This window comes from Podarcis melisellensis (genome assembly GCF_964234715.1).
Source record: "Podarcis melisellensis genome assembly, chromosome: 1".
Taxonomy (NCBI): Eukaryota; Metazoa; Chordata; class Lepidosauria; order Squamata; family Lacertidae; genus Podarcis; species Podarcis melisellensis.
Window position 1 is genome coordinate 94039417 of NC_138528.1, and position 22967 is coordinate 94062383.

The 22967-nt window shown below is 41.6% G+C and overlaps 1 protein-coding gene across 3 annotated transcripts in view; it reads right to left on the reverse strand.

Moving 5' to 3' along the window:
• The window catches only part of DPP10 (dipeptidyl peptidase like 10), a 582520-nt gene that overhangs the window by 229568 nt on the left and 329985 nt on the right, over positions 1 to 22967 (reverse strand). Inside the window, exon 1 of one of the 3 annotated variants that reach the window (XM_081921712.1) lies at positions 6684 to 7630. The exons of 1 other annotated variant lie outside the window; for it this stretch is intronic. In XM_081921712.1, coding sequence (XP_081777838.1) covers positions 6684 to 6761 — 78 coding nt within the window. In that variant the 5' untranslated portion in view covers positions 6762 to 7630. Of the gene's footprint in view, positions 1 to 6452; positions 6474 to 6683; positions 7631 to 22967 lie in introns of those variants that run through there. One more of the 3 variants, XM_081921714.1, reaches the window with a different exon arrangement.

The following is a 22967-nucleotide window of genomic DNA, read 5'->3' on the forward strand; positions in this document are numbered from 1 at the left end:
CATGGGATGGCATTATGCCTCTGGAACCATAGATGTTGCAGACTTGATGAAGCCTGATGACATATCCAGGCTATCCAGTGCATTTCAACCTAGTAAATTATTCACTTGAATAGCAAGCACATCGGCAGTGGGACTGACTATGAGGCTCTTGACTACGAGTGCATGAAGGTAATAACAAGCTAGGTATCATTTTAGTGTGAAGCTACCACAAAGCATTGGGGCATAGGAGAGAACCCTCATCCAGTAGGCAGGATTCAACTAACAAGCCTTCTCGGAGGAAGCCCATGCAAAGACTTCTGCTAGTATAAGCACGGTGGAGAGTTTGGGAGAACCCCTAAAACAGCATATGGGAGGGAGGAGAGGGCAAATCATTCCATCAGGCAAGCAGAAATGTGCTGATGGAGCTATGTGCTTAGCACTACACTGAATTCCTATAGAAAGACAGACAGAAATTTGTTGTTTGCACATGCCACTATTGGTTCCATGAAGAAAGAAAGACAGGATAGAATTGTAAAAAAGAAATTAAAAATTATGATATTTGTAATCAACAAATTACTGTGTGTGTGTGTGTGTGTGTGTGTGTGTTTGTGTGTGGAGGGAGGGAGGGAGGGAGGGAGGGAGGGAGGGAGGGAGGGAGGGAGGGAGGGAGGGAGAGAGGGAGAGAGAGAGAGAGAGAGAGAGAGGGGGGGGGAGAGAAAGAGAATGAAAGCCTTGAGTTATGAATGAATCCTATGCCAAAGAACATACAAGGTATATTTCACATGCTATGGGAATCTGCCTAAAATATGTAGGAAATGTATGCAAATTTGATATTATCGTTAGGATCCATTAGAATAGATTACTCGTATCAATGAACTGAATGCTTGTTTATTTTTAATCTTCAGATAGTTTGCATAAACAGCAATAACCTCTACAAGATGGTACCGCTTAACTGCTTTTTTGTAAACAAACTAGTCTCTCACAGTGTTCATACCTGTAGGGATTATGTGAGTATTCTCATCTGTGGCAAAATAGAAGCATTCATCAACTAGCACCCCACATGGGTACATTATATTGAATGGCTGTAGTTTCTCTTATGCTCATTAGGGGCTATTGTTTGATATATTGTGGAAAGTTGCTAGAAGTGAGAGGCGGATAAATGCCATTTGATGAATTCTTCAAGCAGATTTGAGGAAAGTTAATTTAGGTTCAGAAAGAAGCATTTAGGTATTTTATAGTTTTAAAAAAAGAATTCAGTTAAAGTTGGAGATGTAAAACAGGATGAGCTGACTTTTTGTGTATGTGAAATATTATTGTGACATCTGGGATGTATTGCCAGAGTGTGGGTGTATTGGGGGACAGAAAATTTGTGTTTTATTCAATTTTCAGCATTTCTCTCTCTCTCTCTCTCTCTCTCTCTCTCTCTCTCTCTCTCTCTCTCTCTCTCACACACACACACACACACACACACACACACACACACCTCTACATGCATTCTCTGTATCTTTTTAGTCTTAAATCTGGCATGGAATGTGGTATCCTAGGAACTTCAGCTTTCATTTGAGGGTGGGGGAGAGGAGAGGACAATAGCCATGCTTTCCTGTTCTTATGGTTTTCCAGAAAATCTTGCATTTGTTTGAGCCACATCTGCAGATAGCTAAAAACAAACAGTTGCGTTTGACAGTGACCTGCAAGTATATTTCAGGAGCCTCAACAGTTTGTGATTTTTTTCCCCTATGTTTTTTTCCCCTTTCTTTCTTCATTTTCTTATATTCTTAACAGATGAAAGGATAAATCCCTGCTGGGATTCTATAGTTTTGCCTCTCTGTTCTTCGTGGTCATAGCAAACGTGGATTTTGAAGAAAATATATGCGAGTAGTTATTCCACACGTTTATAGCACTGACATGTGAAGGGATATTTAGAGAACAAAACAGATGCCAGTTTTGCCAAACTACTCTGCCTGCGAGCACATCTGTGTGTCCCATTTCAGGAAAAGGGGGCATGAGTGTGCACATCCTTCATCTTCACCAACTCCACTTATCCCACTATCACTCTGAGCAGAAGGAGTTTACTAGATAGGAAGTGTGCACATACCTCATCTTCTGTAATGGCCTGGCATGGTATGAGAGAGGGGAGTAATTTTGTGAACCCCAAATATATGGAAACTGGAACTACCTGGGGAAGGATTGTGTCACATGTCTAAATAAAACCAATAAATTTTCTTGAGCCCTGGGGTGAAATTCAAATGCAGAAGGGAGAACCTTGTCTGGTTGCAGAAATCTAACTTGGTGGATCAAGCTGCAAGGGGAAACAAGTAGTATTTTGGGATTGAACCAAAAAAATGGTGTATAGGAAAATTAAACCAATCCCAGTGCCATTGCTCTGATCCAAACTGCCCACTCCACTGATACAATCAATAATATTGCCTGTATTTTTCTTTTCAGGAGATGTAATCACATAACTCCTGTCACATCCAATAATTTGTGTGACATCTAATCATTTGTACCTAAGTGATTCCACGTTCTCATGCTCCTGTGAGAGCAAGAAAGTTTCTCTCTACCATTGATAATCATATGAATCACTACAAGTTTCTAACTAAACCCTAGTCATCTTCCCTGCTCCCAAGTAAAATCTCAAATCACTTTACACTTGGGTGTTTGAGTCATTTAATCATCTTAGTTGTTCTTGTCTATACTTTCCATGAGATGTGTAAACTATTGTTTTCCAAATATGTCAAGAGCAAGAAGTTATATTTGGATACTTTGGAGAGCAATGGGGAATGGGTGTTTAAACCTCTCTTGCCTAACCATTTTCCTAGTCTAAAGTGTGCTGCCATTACTTTCACAGGGGGAAACATACCTTATGTTTTTCCCTGCATAGTTAATGGTAGCTTCAGCAGCTTTGGTGAGTGAGAAAGCACAATTTAAATGATGGAAATGGTGTTGGAAAAGCTCCTACTTTCACAGCATAATTTTCTGCTCTCCAAAGTAGCAGCAAAAATCCTCATCACAGATCTCTGGCTGCTGGAAAAGTTCAGTTGGTAGAGCATGAGACTCTTGATCACAGGGTTATAGATTTGAATCCCACCTGGGGCAAAAGATTCCAGCATTGCAGGGGTTTGGACTAGATGACCATCATGGTCCTTTCCAACTCTACAATTCTAAGACTCTATGTCCAGCTTGGCCCTAAATAAGCTTTTCGTTAATGAAACAACATACTGACTTTATATATTCAGTTAGTTATCTAGCACAGGTCTAACATCTGACTTCCATCAGCACATATTTTTTATGGGAATAAAAAGTGATGGACTTTACATTTTGCATTTATTTACTTTAAATCATAGCTGATATTTAACCCAGCCCTGCAGGGGTACCAACTTGAATAAAATATTGGGGGAGCCGGTAAACCCCACTCTGCATAATCAGTCACATGACATGGCGTGCACACACTATTTTAATGACAATGCCCATCTACTGGGGTGGCATCTCCCTCAAATATTTTATTGGGAGAGCAAAGGGAGTTGGCTCCTACAAAGCCCTGGGAGATACTCCATTGAGGAACTCAACTGTTCTGCTTGCGATTTCACCTTTCTGAATAATATCACCAACTAGGCAGGTTATTTCAGTGTGAATACTATTTTTCCTCCCTATTTCTATCTAATACAGAAGAAAGCAATAGCAGTAATGCTATTTTTATGTTTATACAGTGGTAGCTCGGGTTAAGAACTTAATTCATTCCGGAGGTCCGTTCTTAACCTGAAACTGTTCTTAACCTGAGGTACTACTTTAGCTAATGGGGCCTCCAAATGCCACCGCTGCCATGCGATTTCTGTTCTCATCCTGAAGCAAAGTTCTTAACCCAAGGTACTATTTCTGGATTAGCGGAGTCTGTAACCTGAAGCATCTGTAACCTGAGGTAGCATTGTATATGGATTTACCAGCAAAATAGTAACTGGAATCAAGTTGTGAGTGTTTACTGGTCTGCAGAAGCTGAAAGTTATATGCATGTTATACATAGGAAGCTGCCTTATACCAAGTCAGACAATTGTTCTATCTTATCTGACACTCACCAGCAGTGGTTCTCCAGGGATTCAGGCAGGAGTCCCTCCTCCAGCCCAACCAGAGATCGAAGCTTGGACCTTTTGCAAATGCTGTACTATGAACTACAGCCCTTCACATTGCATTGAGACACCTGTGTCCGAATGCTGCCACAGCTAGGCATTAGTCACTACATGGCCTAGGCAAAAGCGACAGCTGCTTAGCTTGAAAAATGGAAGTGTGACCAACATAGCAATGCAAGGCCAGTAGTGAGTAAGATGAGATTTTAGCAGGACAGGCTGCAAACCCAATTAAATTAATTACAAGGAACAAAAGTAGTAATATTTTATTCGATACAGAACTCTGTAAAATTTCAAAAAGCCACATGAATCTGTCCTCCACATAAGCATTAAGTACTGACTGAAATAACCCAATCACTCTCTCCCAAACAAGTTTAATTAATGCATCAATTTTACTCAGAACATTAAAAGACTTCTCACAACAAAGCTGCAACTTACTAATTAAGTTTAGTGTTTCAGAAAACAATGGCATGTAATTTGAGATGGAGGGCCACACTTAAAAATCTAACTTGGGCATTACCTTTTTGTGAATAATTCAGAAAAGAAACTAAATAGGTAGTCAGTGCAAAATCTTCTACTGAGAAAATTGACATTATAAAACATACTGAATATGTAGTAAATGTTATAGAGAGAGAGACAGAGAGATATAAATCTTGTCCAATAGTTTTCACAAAGACAATGGGGGGGGGAAATCTTATTGCAAGTTGAAATATGTTTGTGAAAAACATTAATTGTACTTGTCATTATTAGCCATACATGGCTTAGAGCAGATGTGCCTTTGTCAATCTCCAATATGTTCTGCTTAGCTCCCCTCTTCCTCCCACTTTCTCAAACTCTGCAATGCCTTTCGAGGTAGTGTCATGGGTTAATGGAAAGAAGTGGGGGGGCTGCATGGAGAACTCGCAGGAAAATTGACAGCTAATGAAACAGTTTCTCTGATTCGTGAGCTACTATAAGATACAGCTGCTTACTGTAATGAAACCTAAGATATGTGAATACTTGAAAGGATATATCTGTAAACAGACATTCCCATCTTGTCCACACTTTACACTTCAGAAACAAATTGCTCCAAATTGCTCCTTTCCACCTTAAAAATGGTAGAGACATCTTAGTGCTGCAGGCAGTAAGATTTACTAATATAAACATGAAGCATCCCAGAAAAGGGGGGGGGGGAGAGATAAATATGTATGTTAGAAGTCATGATTTGAAGTACAGTCTTGACAACTGAGTACTTTGTAATTGCTTTGTTTAGTTAAAAAAAAATACCACTACAGTATCTCTGTAGCATGTCAGTGAATACTTTTGCAAGTGTTAACCGGGAGCAAAGGACAAGCAACAATGATGAAAACCCTAAACGGAGCTCTAGAGAATCAATAACATTTTCCTTCTGTTTCTTGTATTGGGCTGGCACAAGTTTTTGCATCTCACTCCCAAATCTCTCTCTACACACACCAGTTTATTTCACTCCTTTTATCCCTGCTTCTGGCAACAGAGTAACTGACAAGCAGAGAGAATTTCACAGATTCCTTGTGTCTATACTGAGCGCACAGCACCATCTCTGGTAACACCAGCCAGCCTTTTCTCCTCTCTAGAATGCCACTATTAACCAGTGACCTGATAGCTGGCAGCCTCTTCTGAGGGCCATTAATTGATGTAAACACAACGCATCTATAAAAAGCCTGCACATTTTCTATTTGCTGTCTTTGTTTAGTGCAAAGAAGCCCACAACCAAAGACAGAAAAACCAAGGGAGAACAGCAAACATTCCTTAGGATGACAACAGAAGGCTCTGAATATGATGGTCTGCATTCTTCCTCATCTCCCTGAATTTCCTAGTGCTGTGCCTTCTCCTCCCCTCTGCACCTGTACAGCCATATCATCTCTCTCTTGCACACACCTATTACTTCATCCGATAGTCTTTTCCAAAGAGGAACACAACACTGGACTCTTGTCTTCAGACCTCTGCATCTTTTCCCTTCTCTCCATCGAAGCCAAAAGCCTTCTGTTTCCCTTTGACTGCCCCCTCCCCTCCCCCACCAAATCTTCTCTGCCCCATAAAGGTCAGTGGGCTGTACTGTTATTAGATGCATCTAAAAGCAGGGCTCCCTTTAGTACTTTGCCTGCCAAAGAGGGAGATGCACTCAGGTTCCCTTCCTCCCCTCTCAGGCCATGGCTCCCTTTCCCACCCCACCCACCTCACCTCCTTCCCCCATCCATTGCCCGCCAATCTCCCCCCCCCCCATCACTTGCAGCCTGGCTGAAAGGATCCTTTCCGCACGCATAAGCAACAGTCTCCGCCAAGTGGGAAAGTCTTCTTTTCCAGGGAAAGAGGCGGCAGCAGCAGAAGCAACAGCACCTGGCCCCATATTGTGCCTTCCTGGACGCTGATGCTCGCGCGCCAAAGCGGACTCTCATCTCTGTTTCTTCTTCTTCCCCCCAATTATTTGCCACAACTTGGGCTGCCATGCTAGTCCTCAATGGGCAGGAAATGGTGGACGAAAGCCGCCCCCCCCCACAGGAAAGCACACACACACACACACCCCACACCCGCCCGGGCTGAGGCGGCGGAGTTGCTGCCAAGTCCTACCTGGTCTTGCTGGGCAGCCTGGCTCCCCCGGCTGCCCGGGTTCGGCGGCGCCTGCTGCTGCTCCTTCATGGCTGTCATGGTCGGGGAGGAGTGGGGGGGGGGGGAGAGAGAGACACGCGGGCACTTCCTCTCACTGGTCCTGCAGTCCGAGAGCCGCTTCCCTCGGCCCCGCTGGCATGACAAAAGCTGCCCGCTCTCTTCCCTCGGTGCGAGCGAAGCAGCAGATGACGCGGAAGATGAAGGAGACGAAGAAGAAAGAAAGAGAGAAAGCCGGCGGAGGGACGCGGCGGAGAAACCCCCACCGGGCAGCGCGGGAAGCAGCCGCCTGCCTCGTCCTCCTCCGGCTACCGCAATTCCAACCCCCTCAAGCCCAAGCCGAACTGAGGCAACCGAGAGAGAAAAAGCGCGCCCCCAAAAAGAGGACCGGAGCGGCCAGCTCCAAAGCCAGGGCGCGCGGGGGGGGGGGCGCGGCTAATGAGCGCGCGGCAGCCCCAAAGCGGCAGCCACCTGGGACGCGGGTTGGCTTCCCTCACCGGCACTGTCGGGCATTCCTACAGTGTGCCCCCCCCCTCAAAAGCAGCAGCAGGAGGAGGTCCAGTGGCAGCGGCGAGTGGCTGTGGCACCGGTGGTCCCAGAGTCCGAAGTGCTTCCCTAAGGGCAGGTGGAAGACGGGAGGAGAACAGCAGCTCAGGGCGCGCGCTCGCCTTTTCCCCCGCTCGCCCTCTCTTTCCCTCGCAGCGGCAGCAGCTGGATCCCGCAGCCCGGCGCCACAGCGAGAACGCAGGGGGAAAGGAGCACAGCGCGGCTCCCTCAGACGGCACATTCGCTTTCCCTCCTCAGCTGGAGCGGACCATTCGGAATCCCGGGCATAGGGGACGCTGCTGCTGCTGCCTACCTGGCTGCTGTAGAGCGCGCCTCTTTCCCCTACCCCTCCGCCTTTCTCACTTCCCGGTTTTTGCACGACTTCTGAAGAAGAATGCCGCCTCCAATCGCGCGGCTCAATCTGTCACCTTGGGGTAGCAGGCAGGGCAGGGCGTTCGCTCCGAGGGTGGATCGAGCTCTTTGATGGGGAACGAAAGGAAAAGGTGGGGGAGAGGAGCAGGCGGGAGAGGAGAGAGGGGAGATTTGCCTTGAGCATCAACTGTTAAGTTATTATGCTTCGGCGTGTGACTTCTGCGGACACGCACAAACGCACGCGCTCGTGCAAACTGGCTAAGTTACAAATCAGCCCCTTGATCTCCTCTCTGAAATGAAACATTCCAAGCAGGGGGACTCATCGGCAATCCAGTAGCCTTTCTGAGAAAGGGAAAGGTTTTGTTTCCGACTGCCATCCATTTATACAGAAATGCACAGTGCCAACGGCATTGCTGGCTCTTTATGCTTTTTCTGATCTGATGTCGATAGAAATATTGTTTTGCAAGGTGGAATAGTTTTTGCACAGAGAAAGAAGGGTGGTGGGGTCCAACGTTTACAATACAAGTAGAAAACAGGGTGGTAGTCAACTAAGCTTTACTCAGAGCAGACCCATTAAAATGAATGACCATGACTAAGTGAGATCCATTAATATCAAGACCTGACCTTCTCTGAGTCCAGAGTTTCTTTCAAATAAATAGACTATGATTCTGTGTCCACGTATGTCTCCACTTTGGGGGGGGGGGGCAACAGAGACTCTGCTGATGTGCATGAGTTAATTTAATTTGAAATGTGCACTATAGGGTTCAATGAAAGCAAAATCTATTTTGAGAATAAAAGTCCTTTATGTTTCCTAAAGGTCATATTCATGCTTTAGAAACTCAGGTGGCCCCCAGATGTTGATGAGCTCCAACTCCCATTGGGCCCAGAAAGTACAGCCAAAGGCAGTGATGATGGGTGTTGTAGTCCAACAGCATCTGAAGAGCCTATGAAAGTGAAGCAGGTCTGATCTGGTAAGTTTTCAAACTTGCTGAATTGGCCTATTGAACCAATGATATCTGTGTAATCATTATTTAGCACTTGAATACTGAGCAGTTAGGCATAATCTAATCCACAGATATCCGTCAAGCCCCAAGCCAGTATACCAAGACCCAAGCATATCTATGGAAAAAGTTGAGCTCAGTTTCCTAAACACTTGTCTGACACCATCCATCTACATGTATCTTGGAAACAAAAGTTACTGAAACAATTTGGTGTTCCATACCTATATATCTCGGGGGCGCGGGTGGCGCTGTGGGTAAAACCTCAGTGCCTAGGACTTGCCGATCGTATGGTTGGTGGTTCGAATCCCCGTGGCGGGGTGAGCTCCCGTCGTTCGGTCCCAGCTCCTGCCCACGTAGCAGTTTGAAAGCACTCTTAAGTGCAAGTAGATGAATAGGGACCGCTTTATAGGGGGAAGGTAAACGGCGTTTCCGTGTGCGGCGCTGGTGCTGGCTCACCAGCTGCAGCTTCGTCACGCTGGCCACGTGACCCGGAAGTGTCGTCAGACAGCGCCGGCTCACGGCCTCTAGAGCAAGATGAGCACGCAACCCTAGAGTCGGACATGACTGGCCCAAAAGGGCAGGGGTACCTTTACCTTTTAACTATATATCTCAGTGAAAGAACAAGTTTATTAAAAGCTGATTACTTATTTTCTGTTTCTATTTCTTATTTTTTGCCTCCCAGACTTAGAAAGATTGTCCAGCTGGGAAAATCAACATCTCTTAACTTTCCATTTCCCTGATTCTAAAATTGGATTTTTATTTTTATTTTATTTTTTTTGTTTTAGTGAATCCATAGCACTAATTTTCAAGATTAATGAAACACACAGCCAAGGACTGTGTTTGCTAAATTTGCTACATATACAGTATATGAATAATAAACAGCTAGCAGGAAGTTTACAGAATTTGTAGCTAAGGTGGTCAAGTACAGTACCACTGTACAGTGGTACCTCGGATTAAGAACTTAATTCATTCTAGAGGTCCGTTCTTAACCTGAAACTGTTCTTAACCTGAAGCACCACTTTAGCTAATGGGGCCTCCCGCTGCTGCTGCGGCGTCGCTGCACAATTTCTGTTCTCATCCTGAAGCAAAGTTCTTAACCTGAGGTACTATTTCTGGGTTAGTGGAGTCTGTAACCTGAAGCATCTGTAACCTGAGGTAACACTCTATATGCATCTGGAGAGTACCCCTAAATTCCTCACTGACTGACACTTCAGGTCATTAGAAGAATTACATACTTTAGTAATACAGTGGTACCTCGGGTTACGAACTCCACTGAGGGGTAGGTGGCAGGCAGACTGTTTAGGCCAGCGTGGAGGCTGTGGGTGCCCAAGCCACTGCATCACTCCCAGAAGAGACGCGTAGCTCGGGTGTGTTGCAGGCCCCACGGTGAGTGCCACCCGGCATTTTGTCACCCCCTTCAGTGGTGACACCCGGAGCGCCCCACCCCCACCGCACCCCTTTCCTCTGCCCCTTTTTAGGATATTGTGGGATTGTATTTTTGTCTCTTGTTATCCACAAAATAATCCTTGTCAGAATGATACAAACACCTACTTGGTCATTTTATTCTGGCTTGTTAGAGCGACATCTCCATCTTATGAAGTATATTGTTGCCTGAAAAAATCACATGCCATATTAAGGTAGTTACAGACTTCTCTCCAGCAATTTCCTGTAATCTCAACAGCCTCTCTATTGTGCACACACACAAAGGTGCTCCAGCCACAAACATGTCTATAGTCACCTTTATAAACAGCCAAATTTTGCCCCCATAAGGAAATCCTTTGAACTACTGCATGTTAGACATTTTGCAATGCATCTGTCTGAAATGTGGCTGTCTATCATCTCCAACATGTAGATAATTCATGCAGCTTTCAGAAAGTTTGGACAGACAGTTCCTATTTTATTAACTTTTAAGACTTCAAACTTTGTAATGGTGGGATGTAGTTGGACCTGTTTAGGTTAAGTGCACAGAATCAAAACAGTGTTTCAGATTATGTAAACAGACACTTGTACAAACTGGGACAACTTTAGGCTCTAAGATGCCCTCTTGGCAAAAAGAACAGCTTTGAAACAGAATCCATTTCATATATATAAGTTGGTTTTGACTTTCTTCTAGCTTTCAAGAATATAAATGATTGATTTAAATGCTTAGTTACAGCAAAGTTATGGAATACTCCTTAGAATTTGAGTCAGATTTAATAACTAGCTAAAGGAATGAATGACACATATATATATTTGCAATGCTGAAATGTTTTATCCTCCCACCAAAATCCATTTGTGTCAGCATGGAAAACATCTTCTATATAATGCACCTTTTTAGGATCTGAGCTAACTGACAGCTGTGGGGTGAACCAGCTTAGGGTCTTACTAGGACAAACAGCTAAACTAGTTCACCTATGGTGTATTTATGGAATGCATGTTGTCTCTCTAGCAGACTGCAACCAGCAGTCAAGACTGCTGCAACCATTCATGTGCTCTTAATAAGGATATAATATAGATGGGCGGTTGATTTTATCCAACTGACAATAATTTAATTCACAATTGACTCAATTATTTCATAAATGGTTTCGAATATAATATCATTTTAATAAAATATCTTCTGTTATCCAACAATTATACTCTGTGGGGTGCTATAACTAAGCATGTCAGTGATGGAGAAGAAAGCAAAGGAAATTTAGCAGATCATTCATCTAAATTGATTTGTGAGTAGGCACCTGGATACTACAGATAAGCATGGTTGCGCTGTAGGCATGTGGAGTGGGAAATGGGCAAGTCTATCTTGCTCTTGGTGACTGATATTTGGAATGCTTCCACTTACAAAGGTTTGTACCTGACATTAGGAGCAAACACAGGTGCCTTGCCTTTAGGATGCCCTGGAGAAGGTCTTAATTCCTTTCCACCTACATCAGACTAATGCACCAGAGCTCTACTGAAGTGATGCGCTCAGCTCAGCCACCTAACAAATCCACAAGGTTCAATATTGCCGTCATTGTGCTACATGCTAAGCAATTATTCGTTAGTGCAGTGTCTGATGAGTCTGTTATTGTCTGAATTTATTTCATACCTCTTAGAATGTCTACTTATATGCCGATATCCTATACAGATATTTCTTCCTTGTACTGTAGCTCAAGCACCATCAGACATACATTTTGGACAAGATGCCAGAATTAACTTGCTTCTGGTCAGCAAGTGCCAACATTTATCTTAGTTAACACTAGATGTAATAAGTGGCAGGGTGACATGTATCATACCATGTATGCAGTACTGGCTAATAAGAGCAATATTCTGGGTGACTGGCCATTCTTTTTTTCCTGTGATGTATTAAAATACATGCAACACTCAGAAACAAAGAGCTAGTTCCTAGAAGGGAAGAGACACAGGACTTTAACTTAAAAGCTCTAGGAATGGCTGACCTTTGGCCCTCCAAATGTTATTGAACTCCCCAGCCAGCATGTACAATGATGAGGAATGATGGGAATTGTGGTACAACAAATCTGGAGGGCCAAACATTCTACATCCCTTCTGCAAAGAACCTAGTCATGGAAGTTCTGCTTTAGAACTCTGAGAGGTGGGTCGGAAGAGACTCTAGGCGTCAAGATTAAAGAGATGCTTAGCACTGGAGATGCAGGGATCTGTCAGTTTTGGTTAATTCAGTTTCTCATTTTTCTGATCTTTAATTCAATTCTCCACATTACTGCAGAAATTTGTGTGTGTGTTAAATATTCATCATGAAAATTCATCAGCATCTTTGTGTGTTTTCTCCTAATAATCACATTTTCGTATGCAGTCTTGATTACCTGAAGGAGCGTCTCCACCCCTATCATTCTGCCCAGACACTGAGGTCCAGTGCCGAGGGCTTTCTGGCGGTTCCCTCACTGCTTGAAGTGAGGTTACAGGGAACCAGGCAGAGGGCCTGCTCGGGAGTGGCGCCCGCCCTGTGGAATGCCCTCCCATCAGATGTCAAGGAAATAAGGAGCTATCCTATTCTTAAAAGACATCTGAAGGCAGCCCTGTTTAGGGAAGTTTTTAATATTTAATGCTGTACTGTTTTTAACACTCGATTGGGAACCACCCAGTGTGGCTGGGGGAACTCAGCCAGATGGGAGGGGTATAAATAATTTATTATTATTATTATTATTATTATTATTATTATTATTATTATTATTACTACATACTTTTGCAAGCAATTTCCCTAATACATTTGTGTATGTTACTTTCAATAATATGTTCATATTTATGTACACTTCCCCCTAAAGTAGGCATTTTTGTAAACATTATTTGGTTGGACAACTGCATCACAAAATTCAGATCAGTGTTAATTTTGAAGGATAGCTATGTTTTGGTCTGCATATTGTTTCAGGAAGTGTGACTTTGAGAGATTCACCTATAAATGAGCACTAAATAGTCCCCCCCACTCCTGCATCCCTATCATAAGCCAGTGGCTTCTTTTCTCAAATGTCCATCATTCTGCCAGCTTGTTTTTGCTTTAACTTGTGATTGTTTCCCCACTTTTACCTGCTTAACACAACTCAGTAATGGAAATGCTGAAGGGGAGAGCAGAGTACACTCTGCTCAATAACAATCTTCATGGGCAGAGCAATTGTAATGGGCTGGAGGGGGGAGAGAGGGCCAAATGGGACCTAGAGGTTATCCGACATATCAGAAGGCATTTACCTTGCGCTTAGATGATAGCTTTTTAAACCATAGAGATCAATTTGCTGCTAACATGTGAATGTGGCAGATTGTATGTAGCAGGCCTGCTGAAGTGCACTTCTGTTCAATTCACACCCTTATATCTAACGATGTGTTTACACTACAGAACTAAACAGGTAACCAAACTGTACGCAAATATTTTAATCTGTCGGTGGCAAAGCTTGCAAAATTATAGCGTTCGAACTGTAAAAACTATGTTGGCGTCTGTTATTAAAGCTGTTTGCCAGAGCAAAAATAATGATTTTTAAATGTTTCAGTAGAGTTGTTAAAAAGCTAGAAGTATTTTCTACAAATAACTCCTTCTGAGCATATGTGCTGTTAAATGGCATTGTCTCGTTTTTCATAACAATCCAAGAGAGCATATAAATGAGCTTCCAAATAAGAAAACTCTGAAGGATATTTGAGAGACACCACACAGAGAAAATTTCCAGAATGAATTAAGTACTTAACCCGAGGTACCACTGTCCATTCTTAACCTGAAACTGTTGTTAACCTGAAGCACCACTTTAGCTAATGGGGCTCCTGCTGCTGCCATGCTGCTGGAGCACAATTTCTGTTCTCATCCTGAAGCAAAGTTCTTAACCTGAGGTACTATTTTTGGGTTAGCATAGTCTGTAACCTGAAGCACATGTAACCTGAAGAGTATGTAGCCCGAGGTACCACTGTATATGCATTCATCATAACCCCTGGAAGGGCATCAGGCTTTGCTATCATCATAGCAAACAAACATTCAAACAAGAAAGACAGACTTCCAAGCTAGTGAAGGCAATGTCATGAAGGTGCATCATTGGCCCAGAACTTCAGCTTATCTAAACAATTGAAATTTGTTTCAGTGGAACAGTTTCCTACTCCTAGAGTAGAAGGAGGGAAAGGGTTGATTTACAGAGTTGAAGGACCTTATGGGGTGGGGAACCATTTCCCTGTAGTCGAGAACATATTTCATTCAAGCTTATGCCACATTTTGTTCAAGCTTTGTTCCAGCTTCATTTGTGGGCTAATTTATATTTTTTATCTCCTATTTTGTGTGGGGGTCTTTAAGTGCAGACATTATGCACAAGAGGCTCCCAGCCTGGAAAATCACGAAACTTATTAAATACTTTGACAAACATTCCAGCATGAATGCAAACATCTAAGATAGAGTTCGGAAATAGCTGTCCTTACCCTAAATGCATAATCAGCACACATGACTGTGGGAAAGCGCTGGAAGGAATAATTTATTACTGGAGGATTCGGAAGTCACAGCTTCATTAACATGACATTTGCCTCTCATTAAAATAAATAATTTATACTTTCAGAAGCCATACTATATCATCTTTTGACAAGAAAAAGTGATACAAAGCCAGACAGCAGCCAGATGAGCCAAGTATCGGGTGATCATTATTTGATTCAGTCATGTACCACGTTCACACAAAAGTCACAGACAATTGCAATGTATATCATTACTTGGAAAAAGAATTTCATTATAGCATAGCCTGCATCATCTTAGGTCACTAGGCAAGATTCTTGGTGCAACAAAGGAATGTCTGTTTCCAACAGTGGCAGTTGTTCAATATAAGAGTTCAATATATCTTCAAAAGTTCAGAAATGAAGAGAACAGAAGACAAAAAATGTATGTATTATTTTATGTAATTTCCCAAGACATTGTCCACTTTGCAATCCAGAAGCTCCCCATCAGTCACAGAACTGAACTTTCTGATTTGGACATTGTAAAGATATGCAAAGAAAAGAGAGACTCTTAACTGCCCTGCATTTTTGCAATTAGCATATGCTCAAACCTGTTGATGATGAAAGTGTCGTATTTGTGTTCTAACAAAATGAACACATTAAAAATCCATGACCAATAGTTGACTGGTCAATTGACCAGATCTTTTCTGTCTGGTCAAATGCCCAAAATGAGACAGGTTACTTATATGTGGTAACTCAAGGTCAGACCTACATAAATCACACCTTTTTAAAAAAAATCTGCTTAAACTGACCACTTTTATTTTGACTTTTTTTTTCCTCCTTCAGGATCAACTAGTTGGGGAGGAAGAAATATTTGGCAGAAAAGTAACACAGATCCCAATCCGGGTTGGTGGCTTTTTCTTCAAAAGAAAAGTGTCCGCTTCAAGCACATTTAAAAGAAGAAGTATGAGCAATGCAGCATGTATACTGGATTATATGACCTATTGGTCTGATTCAACAGGTTCTCTTAGTAATTATATCAGGATAATTACCTAATATATAGTATTTTCTGGGGGAAGCTATTATTTCTGTCTCATAGCTGATAATCAGGTCCATTTCAAACTGATATTTTTAAAAATGCTTAGCTGCTTTGGTGTTTCTGCTGGTTGGATGGGTACTTGCCCATATGCAGGAAATGCTTTTATACATGACATTTAGATTACTTCCAAAACTCATTCAACTGCATTGTTTATGCAGCTGTGCTCATACAAGAAAAGTGAACTAAACATATTGCATATTTACAGAAGAGAGGAATTAATTTGGAAAGAAGGAGGAGGATGATTAGAAAGTCCAGAACAAGACTTCCTAAGACACAGGGTGGGATACAGTATTAGCTAGGCTTCAGCATTGGGCTGAACATAAGACCAGTCAATTTTTTTTCTTTGACTGCATATTCATCTAAAGGGAATTTAAAATAACATCATGCATTATTACCATTTTTACAGAAATTCTCTTTTAACATGACTTCACTTTGTATATGAGGTATTTCTTACAAGGGAGAGCAATTAAAATGGGTTACAGACATGCTCTCTGAAGTGGTACTGGCCTTTGCCTGCACACCTCAGAATAGAGACTCAGCAAAAGAATTGGCCACAGTTTTATTAATAGTACAGAAGGATCTGCGACAATGATCTAAACACCTGAGGGCTGAATTTTCTATAGTGCCTTGAGGGCTGAATCAAGAGAACAAGGAAATGCCAAAAGCCTTGCTCTCCGTGTCTGGGCAGCAACACCCTGGCTCAAACCCAGACTTGCCCTTTAGAACAGGGAGAAGTTCCCATTGCCACCCACCAAAAAGATGAGCTGAGAGGGAGACTGTTTCAAGGCAACTTCCTATGCTCAGTGTCTAAATGTATGATATTATATATATATATATATATATATATATATATATATATATATATATATATGCAGGTTTTGGTGTCCTCGGGTGTCTTCCCGTGTAAAAGTTGGGGTGTCTAGGCGACGTTTCGACGAGGTCTCACTCGTCATCTTCAGGCTGGTGCTTTCGGCTTCTTGTTACTGGAACAGAGCAGGATCTCAGTGTTTGAGTTCCTATAAATACTGTTGAGGGGGTGTGGTGTATAGCCTCCAATGTTCTGGGCAGAGAGGAAGTTCCCAGGCTAGTGTGCCTTTTCTTCTTTTGTTCCTTAATTACTTGAGGGATATCTTGAGTGATTTCTTGAGTGATATCCTGAGTACCACTTAGGTGGGTCATTAGGTGTGATTAGATCCAGAGGCACACAGAACGCTATCACCAATCAACCACACCAGACCCAAACCCAGACCCTCTCCACAGATAAATTACAGACACCATCCAGTAGCCAAACCATGGTGGCACCTCCGGATGCTGCACCCCCCTGCAATCCCTACACAGATCTGGCTGACACAGGCCACAAAACCACAGCTCGCCCCTATACACGAAGCCAAGCCAGAGCACAACTAAGTGCAGTACAGCCATCTTCTCAGAAAAACTCTTCACAAAGTTCAAGAGGTCAAGACACAAAGACTTTAGCAACTAATCCACACCTAATGACCCACCTAAGTGGTACTCAGGATATCACTCAAGAAATCACTCAAGATATCCCTCAAGTAATTAAGGAACAAAAGAAGAAAAGGCACACTAGCCTGGGAACTTCCTCTCTGCCCAGAACATTGGAGGCTATACACCACACCCCCTCAACAGTATTTATAGGAACTCAAACACTGAGATCCTGCTCTGTTCCAGTAACAAGAAGCCGAAAGCACCAGCCTGAAGATGACGAGTGAGACCTCGTCGAAACGTCGCCTAGACACCCCAACTTTTACACGGGAAGACACCCGAGGACACCAAAACCTGCATTCCTGTACCCGTGAAAATCTACGAAAGCATATATATATATATATATATATATATATATATATATATATATATATATATATATATATATATAAATAAAATACAGTAAGGTAAGTCATTAACAATTTTGTCCATTTAAATCACATAGGTTACCCTCTAAAACATATGGAAACAAAAGCCTTCAGAGTTGCCTTATTAGGCTAATATAATCCATGCACATTTTATTAATATTTTGTATGATATTGGATATTGTCTTGGATCCTAAAACCATGAGCATTGGAAAAAGTCTGCTAGTGAGAACTGTTCCTGGTCCTTAGTATACAAATAATTTATATTTAAAATGAAACACCAGTAGTTGGCTGTAATAGGCCATTATGCTAAATTAGCTTCATCTGCATCATATCAGGAAACTAATCTATAGTAAAGTGGATAGAGTGTTGGACTTTGACCACAAAGACTTTCAGTTCAAATCTCCACTCAGCTATGAAGTTCAGAGGGTGATCTCTGGCCATTCATTATTTTTCAGTCTAACCTATTTTACTGGGTTATTGTGAGAGAGTGGAGAGTTATGTATTCTGCCCTGCGATCCTTTGAGAAAATGCAGGATAAATGAAGGATGGATGAATGAAATATTAAACACATTTGGAGAGAAATAAATATGATAACAAACATGATAGAAGCCGTTTGGTTGTATCTAGCTAAATCGTACTCAGAATAGACATGGTTAAAATAAACACATTGATTTTAATAGGTGTACTTTGAGTATGCCTTAGCTGGAAACTGATAATCTAGAAATGGATATTTTGAGTGAATCGTGGTAAATAACCCAAGGCACTATAGACAATTCAAGACATATAATTTGATCTCTTAAGTACCACCTTCTAGAAAAAGCAAGCAGAAAATTTATTAAACACGAGCAGGGGGTATTATTCATTTAACCCTCTAGAAAGACCAACCACAAGTGAAAGTTAAGCATTCTTAGATGATGTGCAGAACCAAAGAACTGTGATGAAATTTTATGGGTTGGCATCTTCAGCTCGTTCAGCTTCTAATTGCATTATCTTTCTGTCCCTACCCCTCAATGAAATAATGTGGGGCTGTGTCATTAACTACCCCACACATAACAATATATCCATAGTTTTATTGTTGTTGTTTAAAAAAATGTAAGCTACTTTGGGAGCCAGTATTGGATGGAAAGTAGTGTATGAACAGAATATAACAGGATACAGTATATCATTTCGGGTGCATAATGGAAAGGCAATGCAGCAAGCACAATAAGGCAGATATTGCCACTGTAACCTTTAGAAAATTCCAGTAAGTACATTTCTGAAGGAAGCTTTAAAATAACTAAATAACACACAGGTAAAAATTCAACCCCACCCTTATTATTGCAAGATGCAGAATCATTTTCTGCTTTCCTAATGTTAGTGCACAGTTCTCTCCCTGGGCAAATGCCCTTGTATTTAACACAAAAGGACCATTTTCAAGGAAATCATACACTAGGGAACTTGTACAAAGGTAAAAAGAACCACACATTCTCCTTCCTCCTTTATCTAAAGGACAGTGCCTTGTGAAATTATCAGAAATTCTAAGCATTTGCAGCATCACTGCTAAAAGTGACATTATCAGTGACATGCAATTGACAAGAAGAATGGTGAAGCTGCAAGAAAGACAAAGTAATTTGCAAAAGTACAGTAGGCCATCACAATGATGCCAAAATAGCTTTAGGTGATGGAAATTATATGTATGTTCATGTATTAAACACTTTGCAGTGGCATCTCCCAGAAGATGTCTTTCTTTAGGCTGGTCCAGGTTTTCAAATTCATATGTGGCATTAAACATCAGAATAGGTATATTTGTTCCTTTTTACTCAATACTGTGTTCAAGCCACCCACCTATCCTCATCTAATTAGCTGATTCAATTAATTAAAGGGTTCTACTTAAAAAAATAGCTTAAAAACACTGGGTTGGGTACACTGATCCAGATAAATGGAAGTTCTTTATTTTTTTGCACTGGATAAATGGAAGGCCTCCATTTTTTGCACTAGAACTTCATTTCAGAGCAATCCCATAGACATGTGGAACATTTCCCCCTACTGATGATCCTTTGGACTGTTGGGATTTCATTTCTATCCACTGCTGATGTGTGATTGTTTTCATCACATGTCTGTGTTGACATTCCACACTGTTGGGAGTCATGAGAACAGAAGTTCAGTTACACTGTTCCGTTATGTTATGCTTTTGCATTTCCCGTTCTCTCTCGGACGAGAAGGAGAGAGGAGCCATGTTTTCTTTGTTCTGTAACACTTGATCTTGTACATAATAAATTAGCTTAGTATTCTACACCTCAAGTCCAGCTTCTCCTTTGAACTCTGCTATGTTTGTGTGTGCATATATCTTTGGATATATGTCTCAGTAGTGACTGAGGACAGAAGAGTGATAAATCATCCTGAGGGGCACTTCGGAGGGAAAGACGCAGTTCCCTGGCATTTTCCTAACTTGTAGTTTCAGGCCTAGTTCCATGTGGGTGAAAGAAACTGTCTATCAATACCATCCCATCACCTTCCAAGTGGTATCTTTCTTGCCCTTCTGCACAGGAGAAGGGAAGAGGCAGAGGAAGCAGCAAGCGCCCTAGTAGATTCATCTTCACTAAGCTGTTAAGATCCTGACTATAAGTCTCATGAGCCGTGGCCAGCACATGATTTGTAGCCCAGAACATCTTAAGGACACCAGGTTGGTGAAGGTTTTTTGTAAGTGAGCACTCAAAAAACGTTTGGGCAGGTTTAACACAAACAAGAAGATGACCAACCATTCACTTTAGAAGAATAAGTGTTTCTATCTGCCTACTTAAAATGTTCTCACTATAAAACCTCCTATACAAGCATGGAAATCACTTGCCATAAGGATTAACACTGACCCTTTTGCACAGAATGAATTTAGCATATGGGGTAAAATTCACATTACCATAGTCCATGGACCAACGAGGTGGAAGCTCTCAGCCACTCAGCAAATATCCTCATTGACCCAGCTTATGACTGTAGACCAATCTGTCAATTCATTTCTGGACCCCTAAGGAGAATTTAATTTATCACCTTTGGCAGCCTGGCAGTGCCTGAAACGTAAGTAGCTACATTTGGCCTAGATGCAATTCGTGCAGCAGAACCTCCAGATGCACAGCACCTGTTCCTCTCAGCTGCAAAAGGAACTCAAGTACATATACACATGTTATGTTTTGTATCCATAAGGACTTCCACAGTTAGATAGGTATTCACTCAAAGCAATGGAAAGATCAGCATATTTATTGTAGTGTAAGCTTTTGTGGACTAGACTTCACTTTAACAGATGCAAGAAGTGTTATTCTTGGATGGAACATATCTCTGTACAAACATGCACACACACACACCACAAACACAGGTGAAGAAAAAATGGTAAATAGTGTGATCAAGTGGCAATGAAATTTTAAAAGTACAGTATGTAACAATCTAATTAAAGTTTCGATTCATGCAAAATTAACACACTGACCATTCAGATGCTCTGGGGAATGCTCTTTACCCAGGCCTTCAGCCATTAAATAATATTTGACCTCTTAAATGTGTGACGGGGGATGTTTTAATGATTACTTTATTATTATGTTTTGTATTATGCTTTATTATTATGCTCTGTAAAATATGTTTATTAATGTTGCACACCACCCTGGGATCTTTTGATAAAGCGAAGTTTATAAATAAAATAAATACAGAAATAAATAAGCACCCTATATTTTCTGCATTAGTTAACACTTCCAGTGGAACATGAAACATTTGGGTGGTATTCAGGCATGAGCGGAATAACTTCCACTTGCACACTGGAACTTTCTCCCTTCTACCTGTCCCACCACAAACCTATTCCAGAAGGTTGGGGAAGACTTTGAAACATATTTAGAAGATGCACTGGTGAAGAGGAAGGGGAAACACCCCACTGCACAAGGAGAAGTCCTCCCCCTCTCAGAAAACCTCAATTTTTTCTCCCCCCCCCCCCCCCATTGCTCCTTTCAACCTCTGTAGCCAGACTCAAGACCTTTGAAAGCACATAGTATTGTCTCAGTTTTACTGGTCAAGGTTTCACTATTGCCTTTCTTGTCTGGAGTTTCAAGGTGTCAATACTTCTCTTGCATGCAAGTTTGTTTGTAGGGTCAACATTACATTGTTGTCCTCAAAATATCACTTTGTATTTTGTCCCTACTTAATCCAGATTTTCCTTTTTTGCAAGTGGGGGTGGAGCCAATAAGAAAAATACTGTTGCCAAAGACCCATTTGCAGTCTCTCAATGACCAATTTACAATATTAAACCCCTGGTGTTTTTTTAGCAGTCTTGGTTAATGTAGCTAATAGATGAACTTGCAGGACAGTTACTTTCCTTGTTGGTGGTATGGGAACCTTTGACAGCGTAGCTATCGACCTAGTGGCTCTGCTAAAAACAACACCAACAAACAGTAGCTACACGACTAACATTCCTGAAGCGGTGGCAGTGCACGGGTTGAACACCAATAATGTGACGAGTGATCCTACAAATGTTTTTATTTTGGGGTAGTGCAAATGATGTAAGGTGTATTATTTATCTATATGCATATAATTTAAATTGTACAAGCACGTGGCATTTCATTTAAACCCTTTTAATTAAAAGGTAAGTCATGGAGGAGATTTTGCTTTGCACATAGCTTGAGTAAGGCTACTGAGATTATAGAGAATATGGAGCTGCTATTCTTGCTTTACAAAAAGAAAAAAAGAAGTGTCAAGTACTCCACTGCTGCCAGCTCTGTCAATGGCATAAGCCTACTTAAATAAGAAGTGTCTGAGTTAAATGTTGTGCATCTGTGTGTATAGCACACATTAGTGACTACTGAGTGAGTACACAGTATATTCGCAGACTCTTTACTTTGAAGAAAGTGTTTTCATTTCAGATCATCCACAGAGGTTGCTTCTTTGATTGCCAGTTAAACAGGAAAGAACAATTCATTTGATCTGATTTGTATTCTAATGCTATTCTTTGTTTACAACACCTAGTAGGGCTGTGCATAGGAGCTGCATTTGGATTCACAGCATTATAATTTACTTACTGCTCAGATTTAAAAACATTTCTAAAGGATCTGCTCAGACAAGGCATCAATGACTGCTAAAAGTGTTTCATTATTCCAGTTTAATATACAGTATTTCCTTAAAAACAACAAGAACATAGGATTTGATCCTGCTCTGATGTCAGTGAATCACCTTCACACAGAGGATTTTCATAGATACTTGTTTCACCTGTATTCTCCTCACCGATGCCAAGGCAGCGCAAGAGGCTGGGCCATTTTAAAGGGGAATTAGATTAAATTAATTAGGCTATCAGTGGTTACAGGTCATGATGACTACTAGGGATAGGATTTTCTATGCATCTTCATGTTGAACTTATCCACATGGATTCCCTCCCCCTCCTTAATTCCAAACTGATTCCTGGACCTTATTATGAAGGGAGTTGTTATTATTTTTACTGGTTCAATTAAATTATGAGCAATATTACATATTACATGCATTATCA